Source organism: Coffea arabica, chromosome 3c (genome assembly GCF_036785885.1).
Source record: "Coffea arabica cultivar ET-39 chromosome 3c, Coffea Arabica ET-39 HiFi, whole genome shotgun sequence".
In the NCBI taxonomy this organism is placed as follows: domain Eukaryota; kingdom Viridiplantae; phylum Streptophyta; class Magnoliopsida; order Gentianales; family Rubiaceae; genus Coffea; species Coffea arabica.
The window spans coordinates 1,242,130-1,263,185 of NC_092314.1; the positions used below are offsets into that span (position 1 = coordinate 1,242,130).

General features: G+C 35.4%; 2 protein-coding genes and 1 long non-coding RNA gene across 4 annotated transcripts; 2 read left to right on the plus strand and 1 right to left on the minus strand.

Moving 5' to 3' along the window:
- Window positions 1-1,167: 1,167 nt before the first annotated feature.
- Window positions 1,168-6,725, minus strand: LOC113734174 (uncharacterized). 2 transcript variants are annotated; one of them, XR_011841369.1, is made up of 5 exons: window positions 6,328-6,725; window positions 5,230-5,430; window positions 3,924-4,098; window positions 3,485-3,585; window positions 1,168-1,581 (listed from the first exon to the last, which is right to left on the minus strand). It is a non-coding gene; the product is annotated as an uncharacterized lncRNA (long non-coding RNA). The 2 variants fall into 2 exon arrangements; XR_003459230.2 differs by having other exon boundaries at window positions 3,924-4,086; window positions 6,328-6,715.
- On the plus strand, window positions 1,580-3,398 carry LOC113734173 (protein DETOXIFICATION 55). The gene is made up of 2 exons (XM_027260544.2): window positions 1,580-1,669; window positions 1,763-3,398. The coding sequence occupies exons 1-2, from the start codon at window positions 1,628-1,630 to the stop codon at window positions 3,227-3,229; spliced, it is 1,509 nt and encodes a 502-aa protein (XP_027116345.1). The 5' UTR covers window positions 1,580-1,627; the 3' UTR covers window positions 3,230-3,398.
- Window positions 6,726-17,878: 11,153 nt separating the features above from the next.
- LOC113734901 (FCS-Like Zinc finger 15) lies at window positions 17,879-19,349 on the plus strand. The gene is made up of 2 exons (XM_027261671.2): window positions 17,879-18,266; window positions 18,879-19,349. The coding sequence occupies exons 1-2, from the start codon at window positions 18,007-18,009 to the stop codon at window positions 19,042-19,044; spliced, it is 426 nt and encodes a 141-aa protein (XP_027117472.1). The 5' UTR covers window positions 17,879-18,006; the 3' UTR covers window positions 19,045-19,349.
- The last annotated feature ends 1,707 nt before the right edge of the window (window positions 19,350-21,056 follow it).

Consider the following 21,056-nt stretch of genomic DNA (forward strand, 5'->3'; position numbering starts at 1 on the left):
GGTGATTCAAATTAATTTTCAAGGTCAGCAGCGGCTTGGACTCTAAAAATACAATCATGGGACATGGATCTCCCAGCAGCATCAAAAAGATTAACGGGTGTGATCTTCAAATTAAATGGCAATAACAGTAAAAGAAAGAAAATACTGGCACCACCCCAAGATTAATGATATATATTAACCTATTTCTTATGTTGTTAGTTTGAATGCAAAGGAGAGTCCTATAACAGAAGAATAGACGAGCCCAGCAAAAGCACAATACATTGCTCATGAACAAGTACTGTCGTATGATTGTCGTACAATAAAAAAGCTGAAGTCATTGTCAGTCGCTTGGTTACTGCCGCATTAGTTCAGAGAGGACAATTTACATGTCACTAATCTGCTTCTTCCAAAGTAACATTAACAACTTAACCCCCCCGGCACCATCCTTTCCAAAGCAAGATCGATTGAAATGAAATCCCATCAGCCAGTTTCAAACGATATGCAATCCCAAGGATGGCTAATAAACTGCCAAACTTTTGGAGCAGCAGCTTTGCAAGATGAAGACAAGGTAAACCGAATTTTTTTGGGTTGAAGTCCCTGAATTTAGTGAGAAGGTTCAATTTTGGGGTCTACTCGTTTCATCTGTCCATTTGGTCCTAAAAAAATGTTTCCTTGAAAGCATCATCTCACCCGTACAATAAAGTCTTATGCGTCTGCTTCTACTTGTTAAACATGTCCAAATTTCCTTACCCATCCATTTATTCTTCTGGTTTAATCAATGAGCTTTTTGTACAACTCATGGATTTAATCCGTAGCGTTCTTTCTTTGCATTTATAGCCGTCACCAGAAACTGACGGTGCCTCAATTTGGTCGGAATCCATTCGAGAATACAAGCGGACACCCAATTTGAGAGAGATTTCTATCTAAGTACTAAATATACTGATGTAAAAAAAAAAAAAAGAGAGTTTTGAGTGTTGGAAGTGAGTTTTTTGGATTAGGTAAAAGGCCCTTTACGTAATTAACCTTTTGTTTGAGGGCCTAGCCTAGGGGAGGAAGAACATAATCTTCGTAGAGACATCATATTAATGACATGATAATGATTATATTGCCATATTACTGCACGAAAAGCTTCTTCATGTGAAGAAGATAGGCAGTGGATTTAGGTATTATAACATTTGAGCGCGATACTTGTGAAGAGGATGTGGATATGTTCTCACATATATAGCAAAATGACAAACCACAAGGGGGGGAGGGGGGGAGGGGTCGTTTAGGATGTGGGAACCTCTTTTTTAATCACACAAGGGAATAACACGTTTAACAGTGCTCTATTACACAACTCTACTACTCTCCAGTCCCCAGATTGAGAACTCTCACTAATATCTCAAAAAGTGATCATCGCCCCCTGCACTATATAGCGCCCCCCTCTTTATCCTTTTGGACACGAGCCTCATTTTGTGCGTGTATAAGACAGTGTGTTCCTGTCTCTGTTGTGCGTCTGTGTGAGCATGCACATCTGTTGGTTGCATGGTAGAAAATAGCATCTTCTCTAGTCAATATTCCTTGATTCTAATCCTTTACTGCATCAGACTTCATCTTCCTGACCTATCAAAAGTCAAGCAAACAAGGAGAATACACAAAAAGGAATCAGATGGAAGCCGAGCAAACCAAAAAGAGCCCGACAGTTTCAGAGGTACAATTTGCTAAATCTCAAAAACTTCCAGCATATCAAATAAAATGGCTAAAGAAATTACACTGACATGCCTCTTTTTCCTTGTTTTGCCAGGTAATTGAGGAACTAAAGAAAATGAAAGACATAAGTTTTCCCATATTTGCAATCGGCTTGGCTGGCTACCTGAAAAACATGATTTCAGTGACATGCATGGGAAGGCTAGGGAGCCTCGAGCTAGCAGGTGGAGCACTAGCTATTGGCTTCACCAACATCACTGGTTACTCTGTACTATCTGGTCTAGCCATGGGAATGGAGCCACTATGTAGCCAAGCTTTTGGCTCAAGAAATACAAGCATTGCGTCTCTCATTCTACGAAGAACAATTCTTATGCTACTTGTTGCATCCTTGCCTATTGGGTTGTTATGGATCAATCTCAAGCCTCTGATGTTACGTCTCCACCAAGACCCAGAGGTAGTAGATATTTCTAGCATCTACTGCCGGTTTGCAATCCCGGATCTTATTGCTAATAGCCTCCTTCATCCTATACGCATCTACTCACGAAGCAAGGGTATTACATGGCCACTCCTATGGTGCACTTTGCTTGCCATAATTCTTCACCTCCCAATCACCACCTTCTTAACCTTCAATCTTCATCTCGGAATTCAGGGAATTGCAATTTCAATCTCTGTTGCCAACTTTAACACCCTATTCTTCCTACTTGCTTACCTACTTTACTACACTTATGCACCAAGTGAGGCATTGTCTAAACCCCTAGCACCCAAATCAAATTCAACTTCGTTAGGGGAAGACTGGAGAATGCTACTTCGACTTTCCCTACCAAGTTGTCTGGCAGTTTGCCTGGAATGGTGGTGGTATGAGATAATGACACTTTTAGCTGGCTATCTTGAAAGACCTCAAGTTGCTCTTGCAACATCAGCTATAGTCATACAAACCACATCTCTCATGTACACACTGCCTTCAGCACTGAGTGCATCAATCTCAACGAGAGTAGGCAATGAACTCGGAGCAGGCAGGCCATACAAGGCACGTCTGGCAACAGTGGTTGGCATAGGCTTGGCCTTTATAACCTCAGTTTTTGGCTTCTTATTGACTACCATAGGGAGAGAAGCATGGGGGAGGATATTTACAAAAGACACTGAAGTCCTAGAGCTAACACTGGCCACACTACCCATAATTGGACTGTGTGAGCTGGCCAATTGTCCACAAACAACATGCTGTGGGGTGCTCAGAGGAACTGCTAGGCCCTGTACTGCTGCAGGTATTAATTTCTACTCCTTCTATTTGATGGGAACACCAGTAGCCATAGCATTAGCCTTTTTTTGGGGACAAGGGTTTTTGGGCCTGTGCTATGGGCTTTTAGCAGCTCAAGTGGCATGCATGGTCTCTATCCTGACAGTGATAAGCAAGACAGATTGGGAAAGAGAATCACAAAAAGCAGTAGACTTGGTTGGAGAAACTTGCGAAAATAGGTACCAAGATGAAATTGCCAAATGTGAAGAAGGACACAACTCTCAGAAACAGAATAGCTTTGAAAAGGCAAATGGATTAAGACTCAAATAGCAATCTGAAGATGGTACTAACAGGGCAGATATAGCATACCCATCATTTTACTCTAGGCTATATGTATTGTATCCCGAACTATTCATCTACTACTGATTTTCTGTATGTACACTGAAGTCAAACTACTCGTCAAACATTTAATATACGCACTGAAGAATTTCTGAACTAATAGCATGTCCATTCTAGCCAGAACAGTTCAATTAACACTCAAGACAAATGAAATTCTGCTTTCCCTCAGAAGCACAACAAACTTACCAAGTGAACTTTTATCGTCCTTAGGGATATTCTTTTCTTTGTTCATTGAAGCAACAACAACAAATCCCCCAAACCGCCACAATTCTGCGATGTAATTAATGCTGCAATTACACCCAAACATTGAACATTTTAAACATAAGCGAGATAATAGCAGTAAAGTTATAAAGAAATACGTGCATAACCACAAGGGCTGCTTTGTAGGCAGAAACATTCAAACAATTTATGAAAATAGTTACAAACAAGAAAGCTGGTGTTTTCTAGCTTTTACCATTCAGATGAAGGAAAAACAGTTTAAAAAAAAAACCCCATTTCTTTAGCTCAGATGAGAACTCGGTCCTATTTGGAACTTCAATCTTTCTGATTATCATCTATTTAAGACAACACAAACTGGCTCAATAGGGAGCATGATATCTGAAGAAGCCAGTAGACCCACTTTTACCTGAGATAGCACCTTTGGCAGTTCCTAGCTTCTCAACCATGCCAATATTATGCTTCTTTAGGACACAAATATCTGATAGTAACCCAATGGCATACTCCATTCACTTCTCTTACCACATTATCTTCCCCTGATCAGTCTTGACCAGTCAAAATCCTAGCCAAACCTGTGGAAATAACTGAAAAATCAAATTTAACTCAATGAAGATAATGAAATAAGCTCTTTCAGTTTCATGTATTTCTCATATACAATATTAAAAATATGCATAGCAACAAATCTGGACACTTTTGCAAAGACTCAATGCATAATATTTAATACTGAACACTTCTTCTTTTGTTCATTTTACATTACATCTAGAAAACTAATCATTAACCCACATTTTTTAGTCACCAAGTATTGATTTTTCTTGATCATCCCAGTGGAACACGTTCAAGCACCCAGCCATCTACATGTAATTCCAAGGATCAAATTTGTGTTTTTGATTGCCAAGCATGAGATGCAAGTCAATCCATACCCTCTGAAAAAGGCCCAACACTACAACTGATAACTGCATTACCAGCGTATATTCAACAGTTCAACTCTTTCCAACAGATAATTAACTGATGCTAATACAACAGAAAGGACCATTCATGTGCACATCTGCAAATTTTTTGTTTCCAATTTCCCATAGGATGAAAAAATTTGCTGGGATTGAATTTCATTTAGTACCTATTGAGGTCAGATAAAAACTAGATTTTGAGAAATAAAATTCGTATTTCGCTGAGGTGACAGATCATGATGGAAAAAGCAACCAAAAGAGAAAAAAAAAATATATATATATATATATATAAAACAAGAACAAACTAAGTTTCTTTTTATCATAGGGCAAGTTGTATAAGCCAGCAGCATGTATTTGAATCCATAATATCCTCCTGCATTTAGGTATACAAAGCAATGGCAAGACAGTGTAATTTGATGCAGCGAATAAGAAGACCTTCAAAAATATTTTGAAATGGCTACACATTTATTTCTCTGGAGACTAAGCGCAACAAAATGGTAGTTATCCAGAACTGGCATTCTATCAAAATTGAGTTCTTTGTCAATATTAAAAATTAAAAAAAAGTGACATTTTGACCCAATTGATTTGATGGCTAAAATGCTACAGTCAGCATGTAATTAAGAATGGATAGATCTTTCACTTACTTCTTAGGTATTAAGATACTAAGCACTTTAAACATTTAACTATTCACAAATTACAACTAGGTGCTACAACAAGAATGAATGAAATGGCATAATACAACCTTCAAAATGTTTAGATGGATAATACTACCTTTAATTCTTCTTTGTGTACTAGAGCCTCGAGGAGCAGTAGCACTGATTTGATTTCATATTTTGGTAACAAGAAATTACTGAATACTTCTGGAACACCTGTCATCAACATAAACACGCTCCATTACTCCTGAACAACTGATTTGATTTCCTTTAACCACATCCCTACCAAACGCATCAAATAAGCCAATTTTGCACGTAACTGTTGGATGACAAAAACACGAAGTGAATACAATAAAACACAGATCAGTTGATTTATTGCAATCCACTCACACACTCGAATGCCAACGGAAAAAAGAAAGCAACAAGAAGAAAATTCAAATAAGACAATCAAAAGCATAATATCAGTTGATTTTTGGCCATGCAGCAGCTGAACAGCAGTTCAACTTAGCCATTGATACAAGGGCACTCCCATTTCTACACACAAAATCTTCACAGTAGCTCTGACTCATTTCCCCAAACTAACTTTTCATTCTTTCAAGTGACCATATCTTTAAATTCTTGAAGCTTTTCGAAAACATTCACTCTTTGACATTTCTTGTCGGGAACCCTTAATTCTGCAACCCACTTCTACCTTTCAAGAAAATTACAATTCAAAATCCATCCTTAGAAACCTCTCCCAAATCTTCCTCCAATTTTAAGAGTGATTTTAGCATAATTTACAGGAAAGAGACAAAAATTCAAAATCGTAAATGGCCATTAGTTCCTTAAACTCCTAATCACTTTATTCAACTTTAATAAAGCAAGAAGTCAGCTGAAATTACAGACTCCACCTAGAACTCTGTCAAAGGATGTGCTCTGCTTCAGTAGACAGGGAATCCCATAAAGAAAAGTATATCTTTGTGCTTCAAATGGGATACCCTATTTCACCCCGTCAAATAGATTTCCAAAATCAGCAACAATGTGATACTCAAAAGCTAATTAAAGTTACCATGATACGGACTGATCCCAATTAACCAAGGATTATGATAGTTGCCCAGATACTCTGCTGGTCTTAAAAGCAAGTTATTGTAACCCACCCCAGAAAAAGAAAAATAGTCTACAGCAAAATAATCATTGAAAATAAGGCAGGGAGATTTCTGAAGAACGCAGATCGTACTTGCAAGTAGAAAGCCCGCGCTTGCACAGTGGAATTCGTGTTGAAGGAGAGTCATCGACAGGCTTCCAAATTGATTCTACAATCTTTCTTGTTTTTAAAGCATATTTTATTTGCCCTCTCAGGTGTAAACCAGTTTTGATTCAGCCCCAGTCGTTTATGATATTAGTACACAGTACACACGAACTAGCGCAAGGAGTGGAAAGATCTACGACAATGTGTTCATATTTGGTTTTGAAAATACAGAGTTTTATTTGATTTGATTCATTTGATGAACCACTTCTATTGAGATTTCATCAACAAGAGTTTGATTGAGTAATTTTTGTTTGTCTAGCCATTGGATTTTAGAAGATAAAACAATTTATGAACATTTTCTGACTCGTAGAGGACTTAAAATAAAGGCTACAGGTACAATTATCATCATGTTATTTTAAGTTTACATTCCGAAAAATGGAGTAGAAGATTTTTTATGGAGTGTTATTGACAATTAGAATGAGTTTATTCGAATAGAAAATTATATTTTCAAAAAAAAATTATAATAATACTATGTCACTTTTTTCCCATAGTTGTCCAAAAAATAAAAAATTATTAAACGACAAAAATTTGTTCTATTAAACATTTGAACTCTTTTTGTTTAAGAGCATAAATTGCATTTTATGTTGCAAGTTTTGATTTTATCTTTCTCTAGAACGCTTCTAATATTATTGTCTTTCCACCTATTTTGAAGTAATTATAACCAGTTTTAAGTTTAACAATTTGCATTTCCTAACCTTCATTTATCATGAACTCCAAAATAAAAAAATATCCGTAGAGACGTCATAATAAAACATGATTTTGGCACATCAAATATGCATGAATAACTACTATAATGATACGAAAACACATCCTACATTCAAGACCTTTCATTTTTGTGTGTGTGTGTGTATATATATATATATATATATATTCTCCAAATACTAGTAGCCTTAGGAAATCTATATCTATATGTATTCAAGAAAGGGTTTTTAGCAGAAACCCTCTCAATGACTTCTAAACTTCTCATTCTTTTTTCTAGATTTTTGTATTTATTTTAATCATAAAAGTAGTGGATTATAACCCACCTTATCACCAATCAAATTTAAATTTGAAATATTCCCACTATCCTCCAATTTAAAATTTTCACTCTAATTAAAACTCCTCCAAACATAGCATCCTCCATCAATTTAAATAATTAATTAATATGTTATTCAATATTTATAGATATTTGATATACACCTCTGATTTATCTGGACCTTCAAAGATGTACATGGAATATAAATGTTAGATTATTTAGATTAATTGATATGACGATATCTGGAGTGTTTTAGCGTTCAGGGTGCATCAAAATGCTTTTTATTAATGATCAGGTAATCATTCAAATCATATCTTATTTATTATGTTGAGTTTTAATATTTACTAGCTTTTTTAAAAAATTATCAGAAATTTGACATGCAAGGAATAATAAGAGGGAGTAGTATGCTTAGTATTTTCGGACAACACCTCCGTGAAGGTAAGATATATTTGTTTCAGAATATACATGCAATCCCAGCAGATGCCAAGTACCGGATTGCACCACATCAGTTCCAGTTATCATTTGAGAATGATACAAAAATAGTGAAGATTTTAGATAATTGTGCAACCATCCCCCGTTTCAAGTTTAATTTGGTCAAATTGAGACGTATAGAACAGTACATGGACAATGATATGCAATTGATAGGTACGTCCTCACAATTAATATCATTTTTATTATATTTTCTGCAAATCACTTGCTATTAATTAAAATTTTTTATTTATTACAGATGTAATTGGTTTAGTTGTATCTGTTAGTCCATACTATCAGATATCTACTAATAACAAAATTGGTCGGGAGATACTATTGGTTGACAAAAGGTTAGTTAACAAATTTCGACATCTTTAAAACTTTTTATTTTTAGAGAATTTAGATTTGCACTTATCAAAATTTTGTTAACACAGCCTGACAGTAGCTCGATTCATATTGTGGGATAAATTTGCTAATGATAATGGTGAATGGTTATATCAGTCTGCTACAAAAAATAATGGGTCAGTTTGGATTGTAAGTTATTTGGGATTATTTGGGATATTTTTACTGTAGCACTTTTTGTGATGTGATGTATGTGAGATAAAAAGATATTGGGAGGATAAAAAGGTGTATTGAAAATTGTAAAGATGATGTAAGCAAATAAAATTGGGGAAATATGAAGCAATCCAAACAAACCAAATATTTTATTAGCATTTGGTATTTGCGTATGAAATTTCAGAGATAAATCAATTGCTTTTAGTTATATTCTATATATTTTGAATAGCTTTTGAGCGAACATAATCATACTATGCAGGACTATTACTGTGCACAATTGGAGCTAGCAAATTGTATATTAATCACAATTTAAATTTTGCTCGATACCTGCGCAGTTAGTGAGTTCCTCAGTAACACTGTATCAAACTATTAATATTGTTTCGTACTCTTATTGACATGTATTTCAAAAAAATTGCAGGTTTGAAAATAATACATGTGCTCGCAAGTTAGTTACGTGGCTGCGATCAAGCAATTTCACAAACACCACAAGCACTGTTGATAGTAAATTTAAAGAGAATATGGATATCTGAATATACAATTATGCCTATGGTAAGTTTACTCAATTTTAATTAATTACTGAACGATTTTTTTAATTTATAATCATAACCTATATCTTCTTTCATTCTTATTAGGTTAAATATTTTCGAATATTTAATTATATTCAGAGCATTAACATAGAAAATATGTTCAACGAGTTATGCAAAAATTGTGGACAACTATGTGAAAATCATTTTTCAAAGACAGTATGTATGCATTGTAATGACGCGGTTGATACTGTTATTAGGTAATTAATTTCATGTATATTTAACTTCAATATATTTTTCTGTATTGCATATAATATTTTATTTGTCAAACAGATACAATGTTAACATATAAATTAGAGATTCCAGTAGTAACATACATATTAATCTACAAGACAGACATGCACGATTTGTATTTTGTTGTGATACTTTTTATCTCAGAAAATTACAAAGGAATGTAGAATTTCTTAATATATATTTATTTTTTATAGTACTATTTATAAACTATGTAAAAAAAATATACTAATTTTGCACGTTCTTAATTATCAGGAAAATGGTGATAGGTTGTTCGGCCAATGAATTAATTCATGCAAAAATCGTGTATTTTCATTTGTAGTACGCACTCCACAAAATTCAACAGAGTTAATTAAATCACCAATTTTGAAATTCGTAATAAAAATGGATTGGTGTGAAGAGTATTCACACCTTCAAGCAAGATTATCAAATCGAATGCTTAGTATTTGTAAGTATTTCATTTTAACAACATTTAATTACATTCATTTGTAGAAATATATCATTCCCTTTTTTAATATAATTTTTTTTTTCAGGATCCATCTTCCGAAAAAAGACAGTTCTTGAATGATATACACACTCTATTATATTTCAAACTATTATTAAACAGATATTACATTTTGATTTTGCTGGTGCAATTTTTTCACCTTTATTTGTTCACCATTTTATTTTTATTTTTTTCAATAATGTTAGCACCGTGCGTAGCACGGATATTCTCACTAATTATTAAAATCTCAAGCAAGGCTAGTTCCCTCCTTGCTTCAGTTTCCATTGCCAGAAAATTCAAGCAAAGCAATATATAAATAAAGAAGGGAAAAAAAAAGGGATGAAGAGTGGCATTTGGGCCGTGATGAAGCAGTCTTGAAAAAGTGTAAGTTGGACTAGATGAGCAGATGTCATCTGTGAATTGGGTCGGTGGACTGAATATGGTCTCTACCTCTCTGTCTCTATCGGCCGTCCTTCTTATCGTACACGTGCCCCAACAACTGATAAGAGTCCAAAAAAGACCTCACCCTCGAAATCTTGCTGTATGTGGTTGGTGGGGCCAGTGAGAGTGAAAAGAGAAGAGCCCATTTTGTTTCTCTCTACGGTGGTTACATACTTTGGACCCTTTCAACTCACACAAGAGTCTTGTCATTATGTGGCCCCCCCCCCCCCCCCCCCCCCCCCCCCCCCCCCCCCCCCCCCCCACACAAGGCCAAGTGAAAAAAAAAACTCTTCCGATGTACTAGGAGTAGTACACGTCACCAGCTAATTAGAGTAAAACATTGGAGCAACGACCTAATTTCTCCTTATTAGATGGAATAAGTAAAAACATACTACCCTTATTAGAGGTACTAACTTTTGAGAGTTAGTCCACATACTACCCTTCAATCTCCATGAATGTTAGCAACTCTTCTTCCTTTTTTATCTAGAATTAGATTGTCGGCAAAAGTTTAGGTCCCGTGTAAATTGATATTTTTCAAGGTTTTTTTTATAGAAAAATACGTTATACTAATTTGACGTAGAACGATGGAATGACTACCAATTCCGGTCCAATCAATCTCCATAATTAGGGCAACAATTAGAAGTGGAAGGAAGGTAGGAAAGGTTCACACGCTTGAAATTGTACCCAAATCTCGCAATTCCCTACAAGCCCAATGCGCAAGATTTTATTCTTCCTCATTTGTAATTTTGAACTCAACAAGTTGTCATCCGAAACATTTGTAGATTCCAAGTACAATTTAAAATTACGGAAAGTGTATCAGATTATAATCCACTGTGGCTCTCAATTCTTGGGACAGTTTTTTAACACAACACTAGTAGGATTTACCCAAGTCAAAGTAAGACACCTATTATTAGGAACTGATGGATGGATCCAAATATACACATTGGCATCTTCTGCCATTCTATCTCTATAGTTAATTATAAAATAAAAAGAAAAACAAAAATAGACGGTACTATTATCAAGATTTAGATGATGACACGCAATCCACCACCACAAAAGGAAACTTTTTCTCTCTTCTCTCTCTTTTTTCTTTTTTTTTTTAATATATATATATATATATATATATATATATATATATATATATATAGCAAAAGTAAAAAAAAAAATTGGACAATCGTACACAGTGGAAAGATACAGAGTGAATTAGTCGGATAAGATAGTTTTTGTTCAGCAGCACTTAGTGAGGATTGACGCAATCAATTAATAATGACTCATCCGAAATTTGTTCGCAGCCTAAGGTGGAGGGCTGCCGTCTATCTATTTTCTCTCCTCTTCTTTCTTTTACTGCTTCACTTTTGTCTATTCCTGTGAGGTTAATGCTCGAAGGAAGTTTGTCGAACTTTAACAAGATGTCACCAAACACATTCGTTTCGTATCATGCATTATTCCAAATGCAATTTGCTTGCCTCACTAAAATTCTTAACACACACCAAACAAGATTGTATTTCTGAAATACAAAGTAGAATAATTAATGTTTGAAAATATTTTCCTTTGGATTGCAATTTTTCAAAGTTTTTTATGAAAAGAATGTACTGTAACGATATAATTTATATGAGATAAAAGCGTGTTTAGAAGAATATTTTTATTTTTATTTTTGCAAAAATTGACAATCCAAAATCATTAAAAAAAAAAACAATATTTTGAAAATCAGACTAGATTGGCAGGTTTGTCCGGTCGAACCGCAAATCGGCTATACCTTTGGCTCGATTCAGTGATTAATCCGAAAATTCAATTGAACCAATCAATAAATCGATTAACTAGTAAGATCGGGAGATTCGGCCGCATTTCACTAATTTTTTATTTTTTAAAACAAATAATTCAGTTTATTCAAATATTTTAATATTGAAATAAATAAAAAAAAATGATTAAACTGAGATTGAATTGATTGAACCGATCAAACTGCGAATCGAAAATTCTGCCGTGGTTCGGATTTAAAAACATTGCTAAAATGTGAATAGGGAAGAAAAAGAAAGCGGAGAGTCTTTGATTTGTAGGATTTTTCCTACTCGATGGTCTAACTTCATTGTGACTGGTGACCCTCCCTCCCAGATAGTCGCTGGCGCCGATGCGTTACAACTTCTGTAAGAAAAGGAAAAAGGTCTTCATAGATCAACTTCATAGTTCATAGTGCTCTGCTTTCATTCCACCTGGCAACTGAAAAGCATCATCGAAATCGACCATTCGTCTTCTTCATTGGGAGATTTTTTTTTTTTTTTTTTTATTATTAAAGTTGTAAGGGTCGAATAGCGTGCTAGAGATAAGCCAATCAAGGATCATGTGTTGTTTGTTTATTTTGGGATGTGATTAATCACTAGCAAATTAATTTAAATGGTTCGACAGAACATTAGATCTATGCCTTTGACTGCCCACCTGTTTGTTTGTTGTCTTTGCCTGCTCACTACTGTCAGCCTTTTCTCATCATTCTTCCCTCGCTGGAGGAAGATTTTAATCTCATATTAAGGCCTTTTGTCCTCTTCCTCTATTTTTATTTTATATTTAATAAAATCTCTCATAAAATATTCTAGTGAGACTTTTTTTTTTCTTTTCTAACCTATCATAGCTAGTGGAAGTCTTATTTAGTTTTAATTGTTTTTTTCAGATTTATGATTTTTTTCATATCCGTATGTGATATAAAATATTTTAAATCTTCTCATCAGATCTCAACATTAATTTTGAATTTGAACCAGTTATTTAATTTTTTTTTTCAAATATAAGGAGTTTTTTCAAATCCATATGTTAGATAGAATATCTCGAGCCTTCTCGTCAAATCTCAACATTAGTTTTGAATTTGGACCAATTGAACAGCAGATATATCAGAGAATAAATATGCACATATGTTTATAGAACAACTTGTGCAATTGATTAGATCTTATAATTTATGATTCACGGTGTAATCTGTTATATTTTGTAATTCTATTAAATTTAATAATTTATCAGATCATATATATATATATATATATTTGTGACATATGCAATGTATTTTCTAACATTAATGCAACTTTCTTTATTGTTTTCCAACTAATTTATTAATAATATTGACTTCTATTTTATAATATATATATATATATATATATATATATATATATATATATATATATATATATATATATATATATATATATATATATATAGGTCGACGAGGCGTAGGTAACCCAAGTCGCCAATCACTGGTATACTCGACTAGCAAATTCTGCCACTCGTATACTCGACTGCTTCTTCATCAGTGATAAAAGAAGAATTAATCCGCTGGCAATAAAATTTCTAATTCGACTTTTTCTTCTTCCACCTGTTGTTCTTTTGTTTGTAAAGCTCGGAGAGTGCATGTGGCCTTAATCAGGATTATCATAGTAGCAACACAAATGGAATGGAATTGTTAGAACGCAGTGGCTTGGCTGTAGCAGTAAATATAAAAAGAGTACGTGTCAGAGTCAGAGAGAGGGAGGGTTTTTTATTTTGATCAAGGATAATTTGGGATTTCGATATGGAATTTGTGTCATTTTAATTAAAGATTTATTTTGTTAGCTAGCCAAGTCCCAAACAGTAAATACAAGAGAGGTTAGTGTCTTTAAAAGAATTTGAATGAAATTATTAGAAACCTCAAGGGAAATGATCCCTTTAAACTATAATAAAATAAAATAGAGTACTACCGCCTTGCGCTTCCCAGCTGAAGGAACTACGTGCATCGCTGGGATGAGCGATGCATGCATGCGTGCGTGCATGGTTGATACTACTTACTACTACTACATAACAAGCACGAGAAGCAACCTCGCCAAATTCTTTCCTTGTTTGGCATGACTAATTTCTTCGGATCCTCGTAGTATTTCTTTTGTTAATCTCAATTTAATTACTAAGCTCAAAATCGACATGCATGCACCAAACAAGCCTTGATTCACCCGTTTCTTGTCTTTTTAATTTCTGATTTTCTAAGACGACTAATCTTAAGCCGAAAACCTCTATTTACGAATTAATTCCAATGATGACACTAATTTCTTCTTTAGTCTGTACGTAAAGAACCCGCTTTCAATAATTGCCACACTACTACCTGATTTTTTTCTCAATCCCCCCTCCCTCGTTGTGTCTAAGCACGATTAGATTACTGCTAACTCAAATTCGAATTAGCTAGGGACATGAATATCAATTTTATCAGAAACTATCAACCTCATATATATATATATATATTGCTGACTAACTCTCGTGCGTGCGCGTGCGCACACACATATATAGTCAAGATTTTATTAAAGTCAGTCAAAGGTTTCTTGCAATTTTTTCTAGAGTCACAGAAGAAAAAGAAGCAAATGTTGCTGTCACCCGGCCTTTCTGTGGGTTAGAGAAATAGGTGTTATCTTTTGTTGGATAAGTATAACTGCATGATTTTGTTCCCGTGAGGCACTTAAGCTTTACGTATATGTTTCATGGTTATCAACAAACACACAAAAAAAAAATAAAAATTTATGTTTCATGTTTATTATGGTACGTGATTTCATGTATGTCCACAAAGCTGGCGGCTTGTTCTTGACTTCGAGATTATCTTTTCCCTTTTTTTTTCATCAGAAGTTGATTTTGCGAATTTCTTCGTCTTCTTCTATGGTTGATATAATTTGTTGACGTTTTTTGATTTAACAAATGCACAATAGACATGCACGTTAATTAGTTAACGGAATATCTTTTGTTAAAATTAAAATCGACATAGTCACCGTACAATACATATGAGAGGAGAGCCTGGGGTTGAATTAAAAGGATTATCAGTCTAATGATTAATATTGAGATTGTAAGAATTAGAAATTTTAATGTTATATATGTTATATGTACCCAAACCTGAAGAAGAAACGGGTTGCATTCCATAATCGCAAAAAGTTATGGGACCAAAACCAGAAGAAGAAGAAGAAGAAAGGATTCACAGGTGAATTGCCAGTTTATCGTGGACCAAACCCAAAAACCGAATTGAAAAAAAAAAATCTAATTACAACTTTGACTCTTAACAAAAATAAGCTTTCATCTATCAGCTGATGACTTGTCCAAATAGCTAAGGGCACACATTCATAACAGTAAACTGCACATAATTTGAATTCAAGGTAAGAAATTAAGCAGCCCCTCGAGGTTCGGTTCAGTGGTTGTAGTCCCAGTTGGGGGAGAGCCACGTCCCGGGATCGAGTCCCTGTTCTACCGTGGCTGGTGATGCTTGGGGCGAGCCGCTCCCAACCCGCAGTGGGATTAGTTGGGCCGTACGATAATCAGTCTATGGGTCCAGATACTCACTGTGTTGAAAAAAAAAAAAGTAAGAAATTAAGCAAATATGGACCAATTTTGACATGCCAGATGCCTTATGGTGGTCAAAGAATTGAATGTCTTGTTGCACACACACACACACAAACACAAAAAAAAAGGTAAATAAAGAAAAATTGAATCGCAAAATGGTACATTTAGGAGGGCACAGCAACATGCATGGTGTGGTCTTGTAGTTTTTGTATCTGGGAGGGGGGGGGGCTGCCTGTAGATTTACATTTACCACTGCAGTCTGCAGGAAGGAAGCATTAAGTGGTAGCAGTATAAGATTCAAGAATTCATTCATGTACTTGACGAAATTTGGAAGCATTCTTAAAGATGTATTTCAGCTGGCTATTGAAAATGATCGAGGCCCCCCCCCCCCTTCCCCCCCTGCTCTTCCTTTAAGGTTAATTAGCTTTTGTTTTTAGTGAGGTAAATTCCAGTGTCATGATATGTGGACAGCGTGTCGTGTACATTTAGCTGCTAACCAAAATTAATTACTACTTATGTGATGTGAAAGTTTAGCTGATGATTAGATTAGCCTCATCAATTCGGGTTCCACGTAAGTTTTTATCCCTTCAATCTTAATGTTGCTGATGAACTGTCCATTAACTAGCTTTTGTTCACCTACTTCCAAAGTCCAATTATATATATATATATGGACTTGAGTTCGACGGAACTGATGATTAAAGCCACCTGCTCACAGATTATGCCGCTGTTGTAGCTACAGCTCACGGGTTTTGGCCAATTAATCCCTCCCAGCCAGTTACACTTTTATAGCTTTGGGGTATCAAGAATTGGACACACCACCTACAAGCAAGGCTAGCTAGTGCAGGCATTAGTAGAGTACCACAGCTATTGTATTGAATTATAAACAAGGGTTTGGATAACGAGAATCCTTTCTTCTTTTTTTTTTTTTTTTTTTTTTGTTGTTGTTGTTGTTGAAGGAAATACCCCTACATTAATACTCCCTCCCTTTTTTTATAACTGACGTGTAAGAAATTTGCTCTTAAGTACTTTTATCTGTCGTTGTATTATCCCCATGCAGCATTAATTATTTTTTCACAATTTTGCCCTTTTATCTCTCTTTACCAATACAGGGCTCTTAATTACTACTCCTAGTAATTATTACTTCTCTCTTTACTTTTAACCTAGTAAAACAGCACTATTTAATACTCTAGTGAGAGAAAACATGAGTGAATTGGACAATTAATGAGGGTACAAAAGGAAAGTAGTGTATAGATTTAAACAATGAAAAACTTTTTTAATTGATGTGCAAAACCTTAAACGTCAGTTATAAAAAAAGGAAGGAAGTATTAGCTGTATAACGAACCATTATAACTTTACATTAAATTATAACAACAATATTGATGAAAAGTTATCTCATTTAAGGCAATGAATCAAAACAATTATTAATGATTAAAGTAGGTTATATTCACGGATAACAAAGCATATTAAGTAAGCGCTAGCTTTTTAGAGAAATTAAAAGTTAGTAACAGTAGTACTATATTTTTTTAATTAAAAAATAGATTATAATTTAAAATTAATAAAAAAATGAAACTATCAAAATGAGACGGTAAAAAGAACTATGGCCATGCGCATTCACATTATAAATAAATTAAACGTAACTTCGTTTATATAAGCATGGCAAATGAAGCGGTGTGTCTCAAAGGAACACAACGTTTGTGTTACCAAGAATACAAAGAAGCTAGCTAGCACTGACTCATTAAATTGAGTTTGATTCGATCTATCAAGAATTTTAATGGCAGTTAGTTCATTAGAATCCTCAATCGCTATTGGGAACGGGAAGTTGTCATTCTTATAGAAGTAGAACCTTATTTAAATACGTGAGTTTTGGTTGAGCCCTCAAGTCTAACCTGGCATGCCATTCCCTTGAAGAAGACAGGCAAAAAAGCTCAACAGCCCACACCCCAAAAAGGGCAGTAATAAGTTACAGTTGAGGACTGTAAAACTGTAAGAATCAAGAAGAATAGGACAAAACAAGAGTTTTTTTTTTTTGGTGAGTTCAAAAAATAAAAAGAAAAAGAAAAGCAAACCAACCAAGTACTACGACTAAGAAGAAAAATGAATTTATTATTTCGAAATTGAAAGCCACAGGGGTACGTGGCACTGAAAGAGCAGTAGAAATCAATGTAGTACTAAGCCAGTAGGCTAAGCTACTCTCCCGTCCGTATTTCCTGCTCTAAATTTCTCTTCCTCTGCCATGCTAAATCAAAAGAAAATGCTCTGTGGAGGGTCCCACGCCTCGACTCCCCTTCCCGTTGTACTACTACCACGTCATTATTACTATTTCACCCTTTTAAGAGTTTACAACCCCCATCCCTCCCCCCCCCCCCCCCCCCGCCTCCCTCCTCTCTTGCTTCTATTTATTTTTCTCATCTTTTCATCAACTGTATCATACCAAATCCCACCACCAGGCACCAGCCATCTAGAAGAAGAAGAAGGAGAAGAAGAAGAAAGGGCTGGAGGAGAAAGACCATGAAATGGTGGGACTAAGCGTTGTACTAGAAGCAGAAGGATACGAGGATATCAGTAGCAAGAGAAGTGCTCATCACCAAGTTATTAGCAAAGCCAGCATGATCATCAAACCATCTCCTTCTTCTCCAACTCCTCCTACTTCTCCTTCTCCCTTCACAAAAAGGAACAGCTCCTTTAACCTCTCATGTGGTACTAGTGGATTTCTTGACTATTGTTTCCTTTGCAGACAGAAACTTTTGCCTGGCAAGGACATCTATATGTACAAGTAAGTGCTTCTCATTCACTCCCGTCTTCAACCCTCCAAATATATTTCAACAAGTTTTCGACTTTTTTTTTTTTCTCTTGCTTGGTGCAAATTATTACTCCTAATATGAAGTAAAGGTTTACTTGTAGCCCTCTTGGTTGCCGCCTCCATGCACCAAAGAGGAAGAATTTTTTCAGAAAAATTAGAGATAAAAACACGAAAAAAAAAGAGAAAAATCTCTGAACCACTATATAGGCATTTGAAGTACCACTTCATTTGGTTGATGATGCTCCATGTTTGAGCTGGTTTTGCAAGTGAAGAAACCCCCAACCAAAAAAAAAAAAAAGGCTGTAAATTCCTCTAGGGTTAAAAAAAAAAAAATTCCAGAGAAAGGAAGAATGAAAAGGAAAGGGGATATATCTGAGACTGGAGGAATCTTTCTTTTCTTTCTTTCCTAGTCACCCAAGTGATTGTCAGCATCAATAATATGTTGATATTTTAACCAAGAAAAACACAAAAGAAGCTTAATATGGGTCTTTTCTTTTTCTTTCCTTTTTATAAAAATATTTTGACAGCTTGATCTGGATATATATGTTGACAAAATTTTACACAGCTAGGTCTTTATGTATGCAGAGGTGACAGGGCTTTTTGCAGCGAGGAGTGCAGGTGCAGACAGATATTCATGGATGAAGAAGAAACTATTAAGGCCAAAACTGACCACTGTTCACTGGCTGCTTCATCATCTAATTCCTCTTCTCGTAAAGGGGCCAAAAAAAGAGCAAATGGTTTTGCCTATTAGTATAATAAACTTTTGTGGAAATTTTTTTTTTTTCTTTTGGCTTATCTCTAGTTTTGGCTTTTGCCTCATTTTGTAATGACTCTCGGGCCGACCGGGTTTTGGTTCTTAGCATGGTTTGCAGCTAAGAAGGGTCTTGGTTTTGGTTTTGGCAAATAGATTGCAAGAACATTTTATTATTATTGGCTTTTTGGCCATGTAACGTCCACGATGAGTGACCAGGAATATTTGTTTGCGTTTTACGGAGAAACCATCCCGCATTATGCTCGATGTCTGTATCATCATCAATCGATCACTACTTGCTGCTACTGTTCAATGTCAAATGTAGGTAAGGAAACGCATACCATCTCTTTATCTTTTGTTGATTGGGATGTCTATCTCGTTTCAAGGGTTGACCATCTAAAATCTTATCAGTGCGAGTAATCCTAGATTTTTGTTCTGCCTGATCGCTAATAAACTAAGATTAATCGTGCCCTGTTACCTATGATAAACGTTAGGCTTGCTTTTCTATCCTTTCTTGGAGAACTCGTGAGATTCATACCATTAAAATAAATTTTTTGTTTTTTTTAAAAAAAAAAAACCAGGGGCTTCAATACTGTGCATTAGTGTGTGTGTGTGTACTTGGGAGGACCTCTATTCGGTATTGTTGGGGAGACAGGGCACAGATGATTGTTTCACCGGTAGTTTTTGGTGGTTCTTTTTGTCCTTTGCTTTATATCTAGGGTTTTTTTTTGGGTTTGGGATTTGGCCTTTAAATTATTGACTGGCTTCTCATTTACGAGGTACCAAATCTGTGGAAAGAATTATTGCGGAGGATAAGCATAAGCATTGTGGAGGATACAAGACATAAAGACGCTACTACTAGTACTGTATTTAAATCAACGAGTGAGTGGGCGAACTCAAATATCTGGCAATTGTGGGTGCCCATGCCCATTTTGGGGTCTGCATTCCCAAGAGAATGATTATCTAATTAGGAATAATGGGCCCAACCCAAAAAGCGCTTATTTCCCCATATTTTGCTTGTAGCTCCTTCAAACCACTTCCTCTTAAGCCACCCGATTAACATCGATCGACGTCGACCGTTTTGACCACTTCTCATTTGGCTCACAGGGGGCAATCCAACATATTATGATTATCTCGCACACCAAGTAAACGAAGGCGTGTGTAATTCTCGCGCCTTCCTTCATCTTCCGCCCTTCCTTTTTTTTTTTTTTTCCAATTCATGCCAAGCTCCCACGCCAAAAAGAAAGAAGAAAATACAGAAAGACAGATTAATGAGCTACGGATTTCTTTGCTTTTATTTATTTATTTATTTATTTTATGCAGCAGGCAGGCAGGTGGAGCAGAGGATTTAGAGCTTCAAAGCAAGGTCATCAATTAGGACCTTAGAATCCAAAACAGAAGGACCATAGAATCTAATACCATTCTTTGTGCCCCACGAGGCTTTAGAACCATAAATGTGATTTGATTCTCTGTGGGAGGCAAGGATGAACAAGGGCCAAGGGGTCAGGGGGCCCATGCAACCATTTCAGAAAGATTAATGTCTAAAATTTGGCAACTTTAAAGTTCAACAACATATGCGGTGCCCAGTAAAAATGGAGTATTTTTTTTTTTTAAACATCAATTTTCACGCTACGTGTCAATTGGCTGAACAGATTTCGTCATTTGGTATGTTGTACAACATATTTTAATTTAATAAAACCGCCTACAATGTACAGCTTGTGAAAAAATTTATACTCCATCTAATAATGTTTATTATTGGAAATAATTCGACTGATATTTGTTCCTAACCCAACTCCAGGCAGGCAGAGAGATTCTCATACACTCTTTTCTTCGGTTGGAATCTTTTGGGTTCACCTTGAGCTTGCTAGCTGCTAACTCCACTATATATATAGTGGGGTTTAGTCCACAAAGATCTTCCCTCCGAAAGGGGCAGTTTTGGCCCAGCTTGGAATTTCTGTATCCCGATGTCAATTAACACGTCTTTTCATTTCCATTGTACTCTCAAGTCTCGA